Raw genomic sequence first — 19,711 nt, forward strand, 5'->3', positions numbered from 1 at the left:
TTAACACAACTTATAATACACTACATGCAAGTGCAAATTAGTCATGAGAACAAATTTCATAAAAACTCAATTTAGCATGAACCTTTATAAAAATATTCACATCTTAGGAAAACAATCCAAGTTCAACATTATTCATTATTTTATTTTAACTGGAATTACTAACCTCAACCTTGGCTATAATTTTGAGGAAAAAGAGGAGGATAACGCGACTTCATGTAGGCCTTGGTCTCCGATGTTACACCCTTAACTAGGTTGTTTCTCCATAAGACTTTTACGGCGGCTACCTCGTTATTCTTCAACTTCTTGACTTGGCGATCTAGAATTTTGATCGGAACAACTTCATACGAAAGGTTCTCATCAACTCCTAATCCTTCAATCAGGAGAATTGATATTGGGTCTCCTATACACTTCTTAAGCATGGAGACATGAAATACGGGATGAAGCGGGGCTAGTTCACTTGGTAACTTCATCTCATAAGCAACCCGCCCGACCTGTTTCACAATATCATAAGGAACCACATACCGGAGACTAAGCTTCACATTTTTACAAAATCTCATCACCCCTTTCATGGGTGAAATCGTCAAGTAGACCATATCACCTACTTCAAATTCAAGGTCTCTTCTTCTATTTTCTCCATAAGACTTTAGCCGACTATATGTTGTTTTCAATCTATTCCTTATCATCAGAACCTTCTCCAAGGTTTCATAGATTATCTCGGGACAAAGGAATGAAGACTCACCTACCTCAAACCACAAATTTGAAACCTATCTATCCTACCATAGAGTGCTTCAAATGGTTCCATGGAAATACTTGAATGGTAGTTATTATTGTAGGAGAACTCTATCAATGGTACGTGATAGTGTCAATTACCCGTGAAGTCAATAACACAAGCTCTTAACCTATCTTCTAAGTTTCAGATGGTACATTCTTCTTGGCCATCCGTTTGAGGATTAAAAGCGGTTCTAAGTTTCACTTTAGAACCTAGACCCATTTGAAAAGACCTCCAAAAACGAGAAGTAAATTGGGCACCTCTATCTCAGATAATGGACAAATGGATCCATGCAAACTCAAAGTATCATTAAGGTACAAACTAGCATACTCCTCTACCGAATAAGTAGAATTGACTGGGATAAAGTTTGCATATTTTGATAATGTAACCACAATCACCCATATCAAATCATTTTGCATCCGGTTCTGAGGCAAACCCACTACAAAGTCCATATTGACATTTTCCCACTTCAAAGTAGGAACATCCATCATTTAAGTTACACCACCCGGCCTTTGATGTTCGTCCTTAACTTGTTGACAATTAGGACATTTGGTCACAATTCCGCTATATACCTTTTCAAACCATTCCACCAATAGATCTATTGAAGATCACAGAACATTTTAGTGACACCCGGATGAATGGAATATCGGGAACCATGAGCTTCTTCAAATATTTATCCGCTTAGACCATCAATATATAGTACACACAACTTACCTTAGTACCTAAGTACCCCATCCCTCCTTAGGAGAATGCCTCATAGAACTTTCTAAGAACCGATACCTTCAACTCCATCAATAGAGGATCAAGGTGTTACTTATAATCTACCTCCACTACTAAAGATGATTCAGAATTATTATAAAACTTAAAACCTCCCTTTGTAGAATCTTCCAACCGAAAACCCAACCGAGCCAATCTATGCACCTCATTCACTAAAAGTTTCTTATCATTGGGAACATGGGATACACTACCCATTGACATGGGGCTAAGAAAGCCCGCAACCACATTGGCCTTGTGGGGGTGGTAGAGAATACTTATGTCATAGTCCTTCAAGAGTTCCAACCATCATCTCGGAGATTGAACTCTTTTTGAGTTAATAACTATTGAAGACTCTTGTGGTTCGTAAACACATCCACACGGACAACATAGAGGTAATACCTCCTTATTTTAAAAGCAAACACTAACGCTGCTAATTCAAGATCATGAGTTGGATAGTTCTTCTAATGCACCTTGAGTTGTCTAGAGTCATATGCTATCACCTTACCATGTTTCATGAGGATACAACTCAATCCTCCTCGAGAAGCATCACAATACACTACAAAACCCTTGGCACCCTATGGTAAAGTCAACACCAAAGCGAAGTTAATCTTATCTTTCAACTCTTGGAAACTTCTTTCATAAGATTCCGACCACTCAAACATAATTTTATTTTGGGTTAAGGTTGTCAATGGAAAAGCAATGGATGCAAACCCATAAACAAATATCCTATAATACCCGGCTAAACCCAGGAAACTATGAATATTAGTTGGATTCAAAGGTCTAGGCCAATTCTTAACTGCTTCCTTTTACATCGAATTGACCTCTATACCCTCCCTTGAGAAAATATGACCAAGAAATGCAACTGATCTTAACCAAAATTCTGAGTTACTATATTTATCAAAGTGTTGATGTTCTTTGAGGACTTCCAATACTACCCTCAAATGGTCCATATGCTCATCCTCACTCTTAGAATATACCAAGATATCATTAATGAAGACAATTACAAAGGAGTCAAGATATTTCATGAACTCTCTATTCATAAAGTCAATAAAAGTTATCGAGACATTAGTTAGACAAAAATACATTACTAGAAACTCACAATGACTATACCTAGTCTGAAAATTCATTATAGGCATGTCATCACCTCTCACCTTAAGTTGATGATACCCCGACCTCAAATCAATTTTACAAAAGTAGCATTCTCCTTGGAGTTGATCAAAGAAATCATCTAACCTAGGGAGAGGATACTTTTTCTTATGGTGATCTTATTTAGTTGGAGATAATCAATGCACATCCTAAGAAACCCATCTTTCTTTTTCACAAACAACATCAAAGTTCCCCGTGGAGAAATACTTAGTTTTATGAAACCTTTGTCTAGTAAGTCTTTGAGTTGGAGCTTTAATTCCTTCAAATCTACCGGAGACATACGTTCAGGAGGGATTGAAATAGACTTCATATCCGGCAACAACTATATTCAAAAGTCTAAGTCCTATTCGGGAGGAATTCCGATGAAGTCATCAGGAAAGACTTCAGGAAAATCCTTCTCTACAGATACCGACTCTAATGAAGGAATCTCAGACTCAAAATCCTTGACCCTCACAATATGGTAGAGACACCCCTTCAAGATACAAACTTTTAGACATGAAATGATTCAAACTCTAGGGATTGAGTTACCCTCCTTCCGTTCTAAGACAGGTTCCAGAGGAAATTAGAATATAACTACCCTCGTTCTACAATCCATAGAAGCAAAACAAACATGCAACCAATACATCCCCATTATGACATCAAATTCCAACATATAATGTTCTACCAATTCAACCAATGTAACTCTATGGGGCAATGATATCGGACAACTCCTAAAGACACTTCTAGCCATAACAGAGTCACCCTCAAGGATAGTAACCACAAAAGGTGTAATACTCCAAAAATTCAAGACCTAATATAGAACATAACATGACCTTATAAAGGTTTATATACTGTTTTATAACTTAAAATAATGTTTAGAAGTAATACAAGATGTTTTAAAGCCAAGAAGTCAAAGGACGTCCATGACGTCCGGAAACTAGTCTAATTGAACTTGTTGATGTCACTATGTTTAGGGATGGTTTCTGAGGGTAAAATGAATTATAAAACTTGAAAAACTACTTTGTTTAGGTATATATTAGAATAGAGTTTCTAAACGTCCAATAACGACGCCCAAAGGACCACCCGAATGGTCATGGAGGAAGACCCCAACATGGGTGGGCAGGCTGCCAAAGCAGCCTGTGAAAGGCAAGAATCAGTGGGCTGCTGCATGACGCACATCCCACAGTAACCTCACTGTCCCAAAATTTATTTTTACAAAATAAAATGTGTGTTGGCCCCGCGACGCGGAGCCACTTCCAAAATTTGATAAAATTATATTTTTAACCTTTAGACTTCACAAAAAGACCATTTTAACTGAGGGGTTTTTAGGGTAATTTAGGGTGTGATTATATATATCCTAAGGGTAATTTTAAGTCATTATAACTCACCCAAACCCAAATTCCCAAAAAAACGAAAAGCTCTCACCTCTCTCTACTTTGTCTCTCCCCAAATCCTCCATTGAGGAAGGAAGAAAGCTTGAGGAAGAAGGTCAATTTCTCTAGGATTTCACTTCAATTTCGTGGATTAATCTTCATTATGTATAGTTTATTCAATCTTGGGATTCCTTTCCCCCTGATGTGCTCTCAAAGTTGATTTCAAAATTACCCAATTCCATAGGGTTTTCCAATTCTAATGGGTTATCTTCTAAACTTCAAATTGGTGATGAATTGTGATTTCCTATTACTAATTGAGTATATATTGTTGATTAATTGATGTTCATTAATGAAATTTATTATTGATTTATTCCCTTCCTCAAATTTCCCAAATCTTTGATCTTGGTCATGAATTGATCATTAGACTTGTTTTATCTATTGTGATTCATGTTTGGATTGACTAGGGTAAGGTATTGTTGAGATTGAATAAAATTCTTGATGAACCCAAGATGAACCGTGTTTCCCCTAACCCTAGGTTATGAATTGTTGTTAATTTGATATTAATGATGCAATTGACCTAGTTTTTGTGTTAATTACTATTGATTGATGTTACTACACCTATTGTTGAATGTAATTGGTTGGTTGATGATAAGACTATGAGATGGCTATTGAATGACATTGAGTAAGTATTTATGATCCTAACCTTTACTTCAATTAAGATTGCTTGTGATTGATCATATAGTTCAATTGAAGAATGACTTTTAATTAGCCTAGGTAGGTGTTGGTAGGATGATGACTTGAAATGTCTTGATAATGTGATTGTGAGATTATGTTTAAGATGAAATGATATAAGGTTGGTTATGAATTACATAGGTACCTTATTATGACATGATGATGATGTTATGCTAATCTTACATATGAGGGTTTCCATGAAAGGATATTACTATGCAATTCCAAATGAGCAAATGAAAATGATTATGCAATGGATTAGACCCTATGACCTACATTAATCTATGATGATTATTAATGACATTAAATACATTTCAAAAGGGACTCTAGCTTAGCACCGAGTGAACTAGAGTGAGGAGTGTCCCTTCCCACATAGGGAATGTGGGATCACTAATGTACTCTTGAGATTGGAGACTATAATTCGTGTAGCATAAAGAGGATCCCAACTATATCTCCTAGTTCTTGAACTATGTTGCCCCATAGGAATACTATCTAGTGGATCCACGTAGTTGCTATGTTCATGTTTTGGTACTACCTTGGCAAGTAGTCTGCCTTCTTTCGGTGTAGGGTTCCATGACACCAGATTTCACATAAGCTCATATGGTCTATGTCTAGGGCAAGAGGTTCCCAAAAGGTAAAATGAACTAAAGGAATGAACTTTACTAAAGATAACTTAAAGGGTCTAGCTTAGTCTAGGTATGGATATGGGACTTCCTAAACATTGAACTTGTTAGCCTTGAGGGAAGTCTTAGTAGGATGTTCTAATGTATGAAAATTCTTATAATCCTATATGACATGTATATGATTAACTTGCACATTGTTGATACTATATGTTGATTGGTGTCACTTATGAATATGTGTTGGTCATTATTGTTAAAGATTTATGCTATGTACTCTTAAAAGTTATGGTATGTAATGTAGGAAGTTAGTCATGATTCTTGTTGGTTACTCTATTGAGTAAGGTTTTAGGGCTTTGATTGGTTATTGCACTTGTTTATTTGATAGATGTTAATGGGTAATTATGTTGCTTTAGTTAAGTTTAAATGTACTCTTATACATGCTTGTTACTATTATGACTTGATGATAGAGTCATTTGGCTATGTGTTCAACTATATGCTATGCATGTTTACTTTACTAGACTTGAAGTTGTTGTTCTTGTGATGTACATGCATGTGACTTAATGAACATGTCTTATTGATTGGCATGGCCTTATTGAGTGTGCATAAAGGTTTTTAAGGAAAAGTGCATGCTTATTGAAATGTCTCCTTTCTTAGCATGTTTTCAAAGTATATGTGCATATGTTCTCATACTTATTACAAGTGGTGTACTAACCTAATTTCTCCCTTTTCCCCAACATTTTAGGTTGCGGTCGTTGAAGTGCTTCTGAAGACTACTTGAAGAGCACTTGGATCTCTTGATCATCCAAGTAAGGTAGGTCCTCACTTTCCGAGGGCGATGCCACTATCTAGCTAATGGAGTTGTTTTGAGTTTAAGACTTCTATGTTTCTTTCTTTTCCATTTAGTATGAAACATTATGTAGCCCATGTAAGGCATTCTTAATTTGATGTATGGATTATGCCCAAGTTCTTACACTTTTATTAGATGGTTATCAGATGAGACGACTATTATGACTATGTTATATTTTATATATACTAATGTGCAATAAAAGTATAAGAAAGTAATCTTCATATACAAAGGGTCAATGTATAGTTAATATACATATACTATACGTACGTAGAGGTCTATGTAAACCTCTGAGTAGAAGTGATCCAAAGTTTTAAATTTTTCGATAATTTTAACTTATGAATGTAATGATGGAAGCTAAGAGGATAGTCCTAGTCCTCAAAAAGACCGACAATGCTGGTTATGTCTAGGGGCTATTCGCGGATGTGAAAAAAGGTTCATTCGAATCATTGGGTAGAACATTAAACTTTTTAGATACTAATTGGTTACGAATGATAAAGTTGCACCAAGATCTACTAAACCATAGACATTAATGGAGAACAGTTTAAAAATATGCCCGTGACGACATCAGGAGCATCCTCATGATAACCTTTAGAGAGGAGAGCATAGTAGTGGTTCTTATTAGGAGCATCGGAACTAGGACCGCTTGCTTGTTCATGGTTACTCTCCTTTTCTCTAGCCTTATGCATGGGAAAATCTCTAACCTTATGACCACCCTTTTCATAACCAAAGAAATTATATGTTCCCACTAAATATTCACCCATATGCTTGTTACCACATTTTGTACAACTAGGTTTCTCACTTGGTGAATTTACACTCCTTCACCTTGGTAGCTAGGGTTAGACACCCTATCATTGATAGCCTTGGGAAATTTAGTAGGAACTTGGTCGTAGAATATCTTCTTGAACTTAGGCTTATCTTGATTTTCTAACTTACCATTAGAAGTAACTCCTTCAAATGACCATGACCTCTTAGCATCCCTATTCTTTCTCTTAACCCTACTCGCCTCAAATTTTTGACCATGCACCATCAAATGAGAAATTTCCATGTCGTCATTTCCACAGGATCATTAGACATTCCCATAACAAAACGACTCATTTCATCTCTAGTATTGGACACCAAAAAGTCAGCATATTTGGACAACTAAGTTAAAGATTTGAATAATGAAGGAGTAACAGATACCCTAGGAGCAAGAATAAAATTCTTACAACATTGGTTTATACAACTATGTGAAAACACAAAATCGAAATAAAAATGGAAAAAGTATTACTCAAAAACTTAAAATGCTGCAAAAATAAAACAGCCCCACAATTTGGCTGTATAGAAAAATATTATAAAAAATGACGACATAGACGATATAAAAAATATGGAACTAAATATAAATACAGGAGACCACGCCAAAGATATTATGTAAAAAATTATAAAACATAAGGACCATATAAGCCAAAAAAGAAACCATCAGAATGTACTTGTTACAACTGTGGAAAGTTAGGACACATTGCTAAAGATTGCAGACTACCAAAAAATCCAAAGAAAAAATAAATAGCAGAAATATTAATAGACAATGAAGAATACATGCAATTAGATTACTTAGACTATGAATTATGTGAAAATGACATCATATACGAACTATTAGACAACGACCTAAGCTTAGAAATAGATGAAGAAATAACCGAAGAAGAAATCTAATGTCTGAAGAAGATATACAAATAATATCAAAACAAAATTATCAAAACAAAGAATCATCGGAACAAAAAATCATATTTGATATTACAATATTTGAACAAATAAAAGGAAAAGAACTAGACTTAAGTCTTGAAAAAGTACTTGAGATACCAACCATAAGAAATTGGTTCAGAAAGCAAAAAGATGAATACTATATAGTTAGTCAAAAGGAACACATCATAGATTGTAAATATACAAAAGGAAAGGAACAAATACCAATAATAAATAAAAGAATAATAAACAAACATATAAAAGATATAATAACCAAGACACCAATAAAATATGTACATTTAGGAGGAACAGAAATACTAATAAAAACATGTTTTATAGAAGGAATAGATACTCCTATTGAAATATACCTAACAGACGATAGAATTATACAACCTATAGAAAAAAGCATAATTAGTGCAGTAAAATAAAACTTAATAGAACAAAAATTTAAATTCATAATAAGTGTTAACTATTAAGTAGCATTAACAGATCGAAATATAGATAAATCATTAGTTCTATACTACAAAATGTCCGGCATTGAATTAGCATCAGGAAGTAAGATATTCACAGCAAGATGTAAAAATTTATATTTATTGACAACAAAACACAAAATAGCGGCAAAAAAATAAGATTAATAAAATAAAAATAGAAAATCCATTTGAAAGGATAGTCACTGTAATAGATAATAACGACTACAGTTATAAAGAAATTGACATAGAAGAAGACCTAGAAATAGTAAAAGAAAGATTCGGTACTTCAAGCATACCAAATATACTAACAAGAGCTACATCATCAAGAATGAGTACATCTAAAAGAAACTATATACTCCCACAAAACATACTACTAAACACAAACGAAATAACGCTATACCATTACTACATAACCGGAATAATGGACCAAAGAAAATACCAAATTTTAATAAATATAGGACAAGAAGAAAATTATATAACAAGAGAATTAATACCAGAAACAGAAATCATAAAAACATGACAATTTTCCCTGAACTACCTAGAGAAATATGAACAAATGAGAAAATGACATAAAAGGAAATAATTACAGGAGAAATACCCTTAATAATTCAATTTAAAATTTACCAAGGAAATCAAAACATTACCTTAGAGATAAAATGGCTAGAGAAATTTAAACCATATAATATAGAAAATGAAAAATTAACTATAACTTATCAAAATAAGAAGATAATCATCAAAATAACAAAATCAATAATGAAAATCTATATACTTGCAAAGATTATTGTAGAAGAATATTACGACAGATATTATACACCAATGATAGATACAGGAGCAGAAGCAAATATATGTAAGTATAATTGTTTACTAGAAGGTAAATGGAAACAATTAAAAAAACCTATGGTGGTAATAGGATTTAATAACGAAGAAAGTATGATTACGTATAAAGCAAAAAATATAAAAATACAAATATAGGATAAAATACTAACGATAGGAGAAATCTATAATTTTGAGTTCACAACAAAAGATAATTTTATTAGGAATGTCATTCTTAGATAAATTATACCCACATATAATAACAAGAACACACTGGTGGTTCACCACCCCATGCAAACATAAAGTAGGAGCAAAAAGAGTAAATAACAAACGACGTAAATCCACAGAATGGATCAAAGGAAGTGAAAAAATTACGCAAAAATTGGAAAATATAAGCAAAAACAAACAACACAGTTAGAAATTATTATCTTTGCAATAGATAAAGTTAAAGCAATACAAGACAAGCTAGATGTATTGTACAATGAAACCCCACTACAAGGATGGGAAAAACATGAAACAAAAATAAAAATTGAGTTAATTGATGAAACTAGCATAATAAAACAAAGATCCTTAAAATACAATGTTAATGATTTAATATAATTTAAGATGCATATAAATGAACTACTAAATAATAACTACATACAAGAAACCAATAGTAAACACACGAGCCCAACATTTATTGTGAACAAACATAGTGAACAAAAACGGGGTAAAAGTAGGATGGTCATAGATTATCGTAATCTAAATGAAAAAAAATAAAAACATATAACTACCCAATACCTAATAAATTATTAAAAATTAGACAAATACAAGGATATAATTACTTTAGTAAGTTTGACTGCAAATCAGGATTTTACCATCTAAAACTAGAAGAAGAATCTAAAGAATTAACGGCATTTACTGTACCACAAGAATTTTATGAATGGAATGTTCTACCACTTGGATATAAAAATGCACCAGGTAGATACCAACATTTCATAGACAATTACTTTAATCAATTAGAAAATTGCATTGTCTATATAGATGATATATTGTTATATTCAAAAAACACAAGATGAACATGTCAGATTATTAGAAAAATTTATACACATAACAGAACATTCTGGCATAAACCTAAGAAAAAAAAGCAGAAATTATGAAACCTCAGATAGAATTTCTAGGAATACAAATAGATAAAAATTGGATAAAAATGCAAACCCACATAGTACAGAAAATAATTACCCTTGATGAAAATATAGATACAAAAAAGAAATTACAATCCTTTCTAGGAATCGTAAGCCAAGTGAGGGAATACATACCAAAATTAGCAGAGCATTTAAAACCATTACAAAAAAACTTAAGAAAGATGTCGAATATCATTTAGACAATAGAAATAAAGAACATATAAGACATATCAAAAACTTATGTAAAAAACTACCAAAACTATATTTTCCAGATGAAAATAAATTATTTACTTATATTGTTGAAACGGATTTGAGCAATCACAGTTATGGAGAAGTCCTAAATATAAATATGACAAAGAAAAAATAGAACATTATTGTAGATATTACTCAGGATCCTGTACAGTAACACAATTAAAATGGTAAATAAATAGAAAAAAATTATTTGCATTATATAAATGTTTATTAGCATCTGAACCATATATTGTTTACAATAAATTTATTGTGAGAACAGATAATACACAGGTAAAACCCATAACAAAATGTTAAATACAGCTACAGGTAGCACATCTATAGGAGGATCAACTACAAAAAAAGAAGACGGTAAGACAAAATATACAAATACCAATATGAATAAACTATTCTCCAGACCATACCTTCCTGAATACACCCAAAAGATGTATTTGTTCCCCCACAAGTAAATACCTACAAAACCAGTTTGGATTCACACAAACAAATATATAACCATATCACCAGGACGTTTAAAGAAAATATACACAAAATCCAAACCTTTTTGAATCTAAACCCAGAGCTAAAAATACCCAAAATCCAAATGAAGATTATATAATTCAACACTTACAGGGATATAATAAACTCATAGCAAAACCACGTACCAATTAAAATCTAGTAGCAACTTGCTATAACTATGGACTTTTAAGTACAGTATACACGATAACAGGTGAAGAAGTAGCTAAGATACCAGAACTATACAAAGTGTTTCTACATTACAAAAGAATAACTAAAGGAGCTTTATTTTATATAAAGTTTTATTCAGCAACTGCGAAAATATTATACGACGAAATCAAACCTATAATACAAGTTATGAAGATAGGTTTGACCAAAGAAATGATAATCCTAGAGAAAATAGAAATACAAGAAGAAATACAAAGGGTAAATATCCTAAAATTCTATGCAAATAAAAGAACTATTGGGATAGCTACCATTTTGAATGAATTATCGAATAATTATCTAAACAGAAACGTAATTTGAAACTACTACACTCGAGATCAGACGATGATATATTTCAATTGCAGAGAGCTAAAAATAGTAGATATGGAAGAACTACGCCAATGGATACTAAGCCTGCTGAAACCAGAGCAGCCACCTACCACAAGAGCTATCAGAAAATATTTGGTTTCACAAAATATGATGACTATATACTGTAATTAGTAGGCCAAAAATAGCTAGATCATCTATGCACAAAATGTGACGGAGAAGACAACTACATCCCAGAAGTATAGCTGGAATAATAAAAGCAAAAACAGCCAATAACTGGAAGACAAAGAGATGATATAAAGTTATAAAAAGTATGTCAGGCCATATGTAAAAGTAAAGGTCTTTATGGAAAGTTATAAAAAGTATGTCAAGCCATATTTAAAAGTAAAGGCCATTATGTAAAGTTATAAATAGTATATCAGGCATATGTAAAAGTAAAGGCCATTATGTAAAGTTATAAATAGTATGTCAGGCCATATGTAAAAGAAAAGGACACTATGTAAAGTTATAAATAGTACGTCAGAAAATCCTACCAATTTAAGAGAGGACTTGGTAGAGACACGGAGTCCTAATGTAGATATACAAGCAATGTATCTATGCACACCTTTGACGTCAGACCAGTGTATAGTTGTGGGCATTGCATAAACTGACATAATAGGTTAACTACATAAGAGATATCTGGATGAGTGAACGTCAAGTATTGTAAGGCTCCGATAACACTTCGATATGCAAAAACATTAATGTCCTGTGAACCAGACAATTCATAGAGAGTATGTTTTTGTTTGAAAGAGGTTTGAATAGCACGTGCGCCTTACATGTCTGTGCATTTAAGAAGATCAGAGGCATACTTGCTATGGTGAACCACAATACCAAAAAAGTAGTGAAGGCTTCCCATATCTTTCAGTGCAAAACATGACTGAAGGTCGTTGATGAGCTTAGACATACTGGGAGAGTTACTCTCGATGAGAATAATATTATTAACGTAAAGGAGTAGTAAAATAGTACCTTGTGATGAATGCAACACAAATAATGATGGATCAACTTTACTACATAAAAATCCATAATGGAGGAAGTAAGAGCTAAACTTGTGGAATTATTCTCTAGGTGCTTGTTTTAAGCCATAGAGTGCCTTTTTGAGGAAACACACATGGTGCGGGAGATTTTGATCTTTGAAGCACGGTGGTTGCTCCATGTAGACGGTTTCCTTATGGTCTCCATGTAAGAATGTGTTCTTGACATCAAGTTGTTTAATCTCCCAGTGTGAAGGTTTCATCAAAGTCGACTCCATCGATTTCATTGTATCCTTTCGTAATCAAAACCATTAGTCTTGAGTGTTGTCTTGAAATCCATTGAGACAAACAACATTCATATCGGGTTGTCGCGGAACCAATGTCCAAGTTTCATTTAATTTCAAAGCATTCAATTCATCTTGCATAGTAGCCAACCAGTGGGGCTTAGACAAAGCTGTTTTGAGTGATTTTGGTTCGACAATATCGAGTTGGATAAAAGCTGTAAAGAGGGTATGAAATGTGGGGTTGGGAATGGCATGAGTTTTTGTTCGGGTGAGCAGGTGGTAGGTCTTATCGTGATTTTTTGGGTGTTTATTTGACTTGAACATCAACTGATTGGTCAAGTGATGAAGAGTTTGATGTTAATTGTGTGAAAGAGGATGAAGTGTTGGGACTACGATACATTTGGTTATCAGGTGTATCTACTGCATGAGGTGTTGATTCCTTAAGTTGGACACAGAGAGAGGAAATTTTGGAGTCATATTTGAAGATCCTAGTTGCAGCAAGTCAGGGGAGATTTGCTGCATACAGGATGATTCATGAAAACAATCAAATGTTGGAGGGACAGAGCACTCTGTTGAGTTATCTAAAGGAGTAACGACTAAAGAGTGAACATATTGATGCTCCAGAAACTCATAGAACGTGGTACAGTATGAACTAGCTAAATTTGCAGACAAACCAGTTCTAGAAGACTCATAGAGTAAGATAACTTCATAAAAAATAACATGTCTTGAGATAAAAACTTTCCTTGTTTGCGGGTGATAGAACCTATATTCTTTATGAACTAAGCTATAACCGATGAACACACATGGAAAAGTTTTGGGTTAAAATTTATTTATATACTGCCCTCTAAGATATGGAAAGCATCTACATACAAATAAATTAAGGCATTATAGTCAGGTTTCTTTCCATGTAACTTCAAGAATAAAGATTTCATATTCAATGTAGATGTAGGAATTCTATTGATTAGGAACACTACAGTCATAAAAGCTTCAACCCAAGGAAACAAAGGTACATTTGCATTACAAAGTAGAGTCAAACCAGTCTCAACAATGTGCCTATGTTTTCGTTCAACTACTCCATTTTGTTCAGGAGTATGCAGACAAGAAATTTGTCTCGTCATACCATTTTGATCCAAGTAACAAATAAAATTCAAACTGTTGAATTCTCCTTCTCCATCACATTGAAATATTTTAAATTTCTTAGAAAATTAAGTTTTTATTAATATGAAAGGCCATGAAAATAGATAGAATATCATATTTATTCTTTAGGGGATAGATCCAAGTAAATCGTTTTTAATCATTGACAAAATAACATAGAATTTTACTCCTTGAGAAGAAGCAACATCGGTGGTCCCCATAAATCACAATGTTTTAGCTAATGGCGCAAGCTCTCTTTTATTAGAAACTTGAAAAGGTAGCTTACAACTTTTTCCCATTTGAAGACTACAAACTGAAAAGTTTTTACTCCAAGTCCTAACATCAATCATCTTATTGCTATGCAAAAAATTAAGAATCCTCGAGTGTGGATATCCTAATCTTTGATAGCAAACTGTGTCTCAGTTCTTCTCTATTTCGTAGTTATCAAAGCTTCATGTAGACTTTCTTCCAGAGCGTACAAGTCATGTCTTCTATTACCCTTTTCCAAAACTATGCGCGTTCTCTTGTCCTTAACAACAAAACCCTTGTCGGTAAACTTAACAGAGCAAGCATTATCTTCAACGAATTTACTAACAGAGATAAGATTTCTTTTGAGTTGAGGCACAACAAAAACAATCTTTAAACGAAGTTTTTCTCCAATATTTTTTATCTCCAATGTGTGTAATAGGTAATTCATCACCATTGCCTACCATAACTGAATCAGTTCCCTTACATAGAGATGAGTTCATAAGAATACCTGAGGAGTGTACCGTGTGATTAGTAGCACATGAATCCATGTATAGATGATTATGTGGGTTATTATCAAGTGACATAGCTGCGAGAGCCTGTGGTACTTCCTGTTGTGCCTGTTAAGAATAATCCCACCTGTAAAAACAAGAGAGCGCTGAATAGTTGTTCTTTCCACAAATCTGGCAAGGATTTTTCTTGGAATTCTCGTTCTGTTTATTAGACCCTTGTAATTGTGTATGAAACCGCCTTTGTTTAAATTCCCTTCTGTTTCCTCTGCCTCTTTGAATTCCTCTTCCTCTGAAAGAGTTTCCATGAGTCTTTTGTGCAATGAAGGTCACATTTGGATCAAGAGTAGGTTGTATTGTTTGTTCATCTCCTTCTTCCCTCAAGTCAAACCCTCTAAGGGCGGTCATAAATTGGCCAAAAGTCGGGTATGGTGCTATACCCAACATGATAGTGTGAAGGGTGTTTGTATTTGTTTCCAAGACCTCTAGCAGAAGTAATTACTTTGATATCTTCATCCAATAGATTTTTTTATAGATATGAGGCTATCATAAATTCCCTTAAACTCATTGATGTATCATCACGTATTTGGACCCTACCATCACAGTTTGAAGTTGTTGCTTCAACTGAAATTCATCCTTGCTTGCTTGAAGGTAAGTATCCTTAAGCAACCCTATATTTAATTTGCGGTTGAGCATCCTATAATAAGGAACATTGACCCTTCTGTCATTGTTCCAGACATCCAACTCCTAACAAGAATGTCAGGTTCTTGCCATTGGAAAATTTCGAGTTTGGAATATTTTCTTCCTTCGCGTTTTCTATAGTCTCGGATGGAGGGTTTGATTAGTTGAAGGAGTTGTGTCCTCCAAACAACATAGTGACATATTGCAATGAGTTGGTGCAGTGAAGTGGGAGAGAGGGCTAAGGTGGCGATGGAGGATGCTGCGATAACATATAGTTTGTAAGGAAGAAGAAAAAAATAAGTACAATATAGTTTGCCCTTAATTGAACCTAGGCTTCTTATACCATGAGGAAAATATAAAGAATACAATGTATGGTTGTTAAGATATTCTTTATCTTGATGTCACAGTACAATGCAATAAGAAAATATATATAGACGACAAGAGTCCTTGGTCCTATCTACATATACCTTACCAAATAGAGATGGGTTATGCAATCTCTTAGTGAGCGTAAGTAGGCTAGAACGTTAGGACTCCTTAACCGACTCTAGTCAGGTTATCTTACAGGTAGCTATCTCAATATTGTTTTGATATGTGATCATGTTGTTCAATGTACACAATCTTAAACCTCATCCATGCTTATAAGTAGTTTAGGTTAATGGTATCTAATGAAAGGATAATTCTCATATGCACTAAAGTCTACTACTATGCATGTAAAGTATATGTCCATGAAACATTGTCACACCCTTTTTCGTGCAGCGGCGCAAGAGTTTTTCCAATTTAAGTGACATGATAAAAAGGGATTACTTTATTTCTTTCAGAGTCGACACTTGGAATTGAGTTACGGTGTTCCGAGTCACCTTATTTACATCCCTAATCAAAAGGAAGTTGACTCGTTATTTTATGGTCTGCGAAATCAAAAATCGAGTAAGGAATTCGGTTAACCGAAGGGAAGGTATTAGGCACCCCTCGGTCCCGTGGTTCTAGCACGGTCGCTTTATTGACTTTTATATGACTTGACTTAATTTTAAATATATTATGTTTGTTATCTAACAATTTACTTATGTCCCGCTTTCTTTGATTTATTTTAAATTACTTTGTAAAATTGTCATATTTTATTAGTAGGTAGTTTATTGGTTTGTATTTAAAGGCTAAAAGTTGTTTAATGTTTTTTGGATCTTAATATCTTATTAGTATTATCATTATCATAAGCCTAAATTATACATTATCTTAGTTTTATTTTTCTAAAAGAAAATGAACAATATATTATTAAGAACATAAGATAAAAATAAATTATAATAATACACCTTTTCATATAATGTTTTACATTTTCTTATTTTAGTCATTAAAATTAAAAGAACCCAGTAATTAATATCAATTTATTTATTTATTTACTTTGTACATTTTGGGTCACTTTAATATTGTTTTTCATTTTCTTTATTTTGTTTCTCTTTCTTCTTATACTTTACCGTATTATTCTTTTATATTTTCTCCTTCTTATTTTTATATTTTTATGTTTTATAAATTTCTTTTACGTCTTTTCCTTTTATTTAAATTTTTATTTTTTATTCTTTCATCATGAATCAATTAATTGATTATTTTAAAAAAAAATCACATTAAAAGAAATGTAAAGATAGTGTAGGTTTGATTTATTTTATTTTTATTTTTATCATTCTCTTTTTTAAAAATAAAATTAATACAGTTCTATTAAATGTACAAAGTGAAAAAGTAACTTAATAAATAACAACTAAATTTGATCTAATTATTACTAACAGCATACTGTAGAATATTAAGTTTCGAATTTTAATAAAGAACGAGATTAAAGGAAACCTTAGAGCAAACAAGAATAAATACATGTTCTATAAATTTTACTCTAAATGTAATAACATAAAATCTCAATCTATTTCATATCATAATGTAAAAGTTAAGCATACATAAATTTAAAACACTTTATATCATTGAAATCATATCTTGCATAATTCTCAAACCAAATAATGTAATAAAGATCAAGAGTTACCTTTTGTGAAAATTAATTCACAAAGAAAATACCTCGATAAGGATCACGAATTTGAAGCCTCGAATTCCACTATTTTTGAGTTTTTTCTTTTTGTGCGTGTGTTCCTTAAAAAAAGGTGAAAAGTTTTCTTTTTTGTTTATCATTTCCTCTCTTTTGCTGATTTTATTTTAGTCCTCCCTTTTGCTGATTTTTCTCTCTCTTTGGATTTCTAAAATTTCTTCTTCTCTTTTCCTTTGTACTACCTTTTTTCTTCTTCTTCTCCTCTTTCCCTTATTAATGTATATATATTTATGTAAGTGTGTGTACATGTGTATGGAAGAGTTGAATTAGTGGAGTGGGATGTGGGGTGAGTGGAGAGAAATGTTGAAGTGGGGTGGGATAATGGGTAGGTTAATTTCTTTTAATTTTTTTTGTTATAAAATAATAATAATAATATTTAAGAGGAAATAAATAGCTAGATAAAAATATATAAAAATAAAATCACTAATTTATTAAAACTTTGAATGAATAAATAAAAATATACTTTAAAGTGTTATTCGAATTTTTTGTGGTTTTCATCTCTTTTAAAAATAAACTTAATAAGATAAGATAAAAGTCAAAATATTTATAAAAAATATTTAAGCTCTAAAAAATGTATAAAACTTAAACTCGGTCAAAATAACGTGTCTATAGTTTGCCCTTCTTTGACTCGAAACACGAAGAGTTTTCGGACAAAGAAGTAGACAAAGTGAAAAGTTTTGATCAAACTCTTATTTGAAAGACCAAAATTTAAGTGACCGAGTCCTTGTTTTGTACAGCCTACATATCCCAAGTTATAAGGGAATCTGGTCACGTGTAGGGTCCTTCTAGTTGCATTATCCAAGAGGGTCCTGCTAGTCCCATTATCCAGGAGGGTCCTGTTAATCCCATAATCTAGGAGGGTCCTGCTAATCCCATTATCCAGGAGAGTCCTGCTAATAGTCCAATTATCCAGGAGGGTCCTGCTAATAGTCCCATTATCCAGAAGGGTCCTGCTAATCATATTATACAGGGGGGTCCTACTAGTCCCATAATTCAGAAGGGTCCTGTTAGTCCCATTATCTAGGAGGGAGCTGCTAATAGTCACATTATCCAGGAGGGTCCTACTAGTCACATTATCCAGGAGGGTCCTGCTAGTCCCATTATCCAGGAAAATCCTGCTAGTCCCATTATCCAAGAGGGTCCTGCTAGTCCCATTATTCAGGAGGGTCCTGCTAATAGTCCCATTATCCAGGAGGGTCCTGCTAATAGTCTCATCATCAAGGAGGGTCCTGCTAATCCCATTATCCAGAAGGGTCCTGCTAATAGTCTCATTATCCAAGAGGGTCTTGCTAATCTCATTATCCAGGAGGGTGCTGCTAGTCCCATTATCCAGGAGGGTCTTGCAAATCCCATTATCCAGGAGGGTCCTGCTAATCCCATTATCCAGGAGGGTCCTGCTAATCCCATTATCAAGGAGGGTCCTGCTAATAGTCCCATCATCCAGAAGGGTCCTGCTAATCCCATTATCCAGGAGGATCCTGCTAATAGTCCTATTATCCAGGAGGGTCCTGCTAACCCATTATCCAGGAGGGTCCTACTAGTCCCATTACCCAGGAGGGTCCTGCTAATCCCATTATCCAGGAGAGTCCTGCTAGTCCCATTATCCAGGAGGGTCCTACTAATCCCATTATCCAAGAGGGTCCTGGTAATCCCATTATCCAAGAGGGTCCTGCTAGTGCCATTATCCAGGAGGGTCCTGCTAATTCCATTATCCACGAGGATACTGCTAGTCCCATTATCAAGGAGGGTCCTGCTAATCCCATTATCAAAGAGGGTCCTGCTAATCCCATTATCCAGGGGGGTCCTTTTAGTGTCATTATCCAGGAGGATCCTACTAATTCTAAATCTTATATTAAAGAATATCTTATTAAACAAAATCATCATTTAGAATCACCAAGACATTTTTTATTTCTAGTCTAGTTTGTACTAGAAAACATTTTTATAAATTACTAGTAGCATTAATGAGAAATACATATTCTCAAAAGAAATGCAAGACAATATGCAATTAGGGAGTTTGTTCCCTAGAAATTAATAATGATAGCGTGTTTGCTTTCTAGAAATGGTAGTGTATTTTTTTTTAACCAATAAAACTATGCTCAATTTTTAAATTGATGAATTTTGAA

General features: G+C 33.5%; 1 protein-coding gene across 1 annotated transcript in view; it reads left to right on the forward strand.

The window, feature by feature from the left end:
• LOC138337365 (protein app1-like) overlaps positions 1-19,508 on the forward strand; it is a 37,469-nt gene extending 17,961 nt beyond the window's left edge. Inside the window, exons 2-4 of the mRNA XM_069287275.1 lie at positions 18,445-18,594; positions 18,643-19,119; positions 19,227-19,508. Coding sequence (XP_069143376.1) covers positions 18,445-18,594; positions 18,643-19,119; positions 19,227-19,508 — 909 coding nt within the window. The remainder of the gene's footprint in view (positions 1-18,444; positions 18,595-18,642; positions 19,120-19,226) is intronic.
• Positions 19,509-19,711: the final 203 nt, after the last annotated feature.

This window comes from Solanum lycopersicum, chromosome 7, assembly GCF_036512215.1.
Source record: "Solanum lycopersicum chromosome 7, SLM_r2.1".
NCBI lineage: Eukaryota > Viridiplantae > Streptophyta > Magnoliopsida > Solanales > Solanaceae > Solanum > Solanum lycopersicum.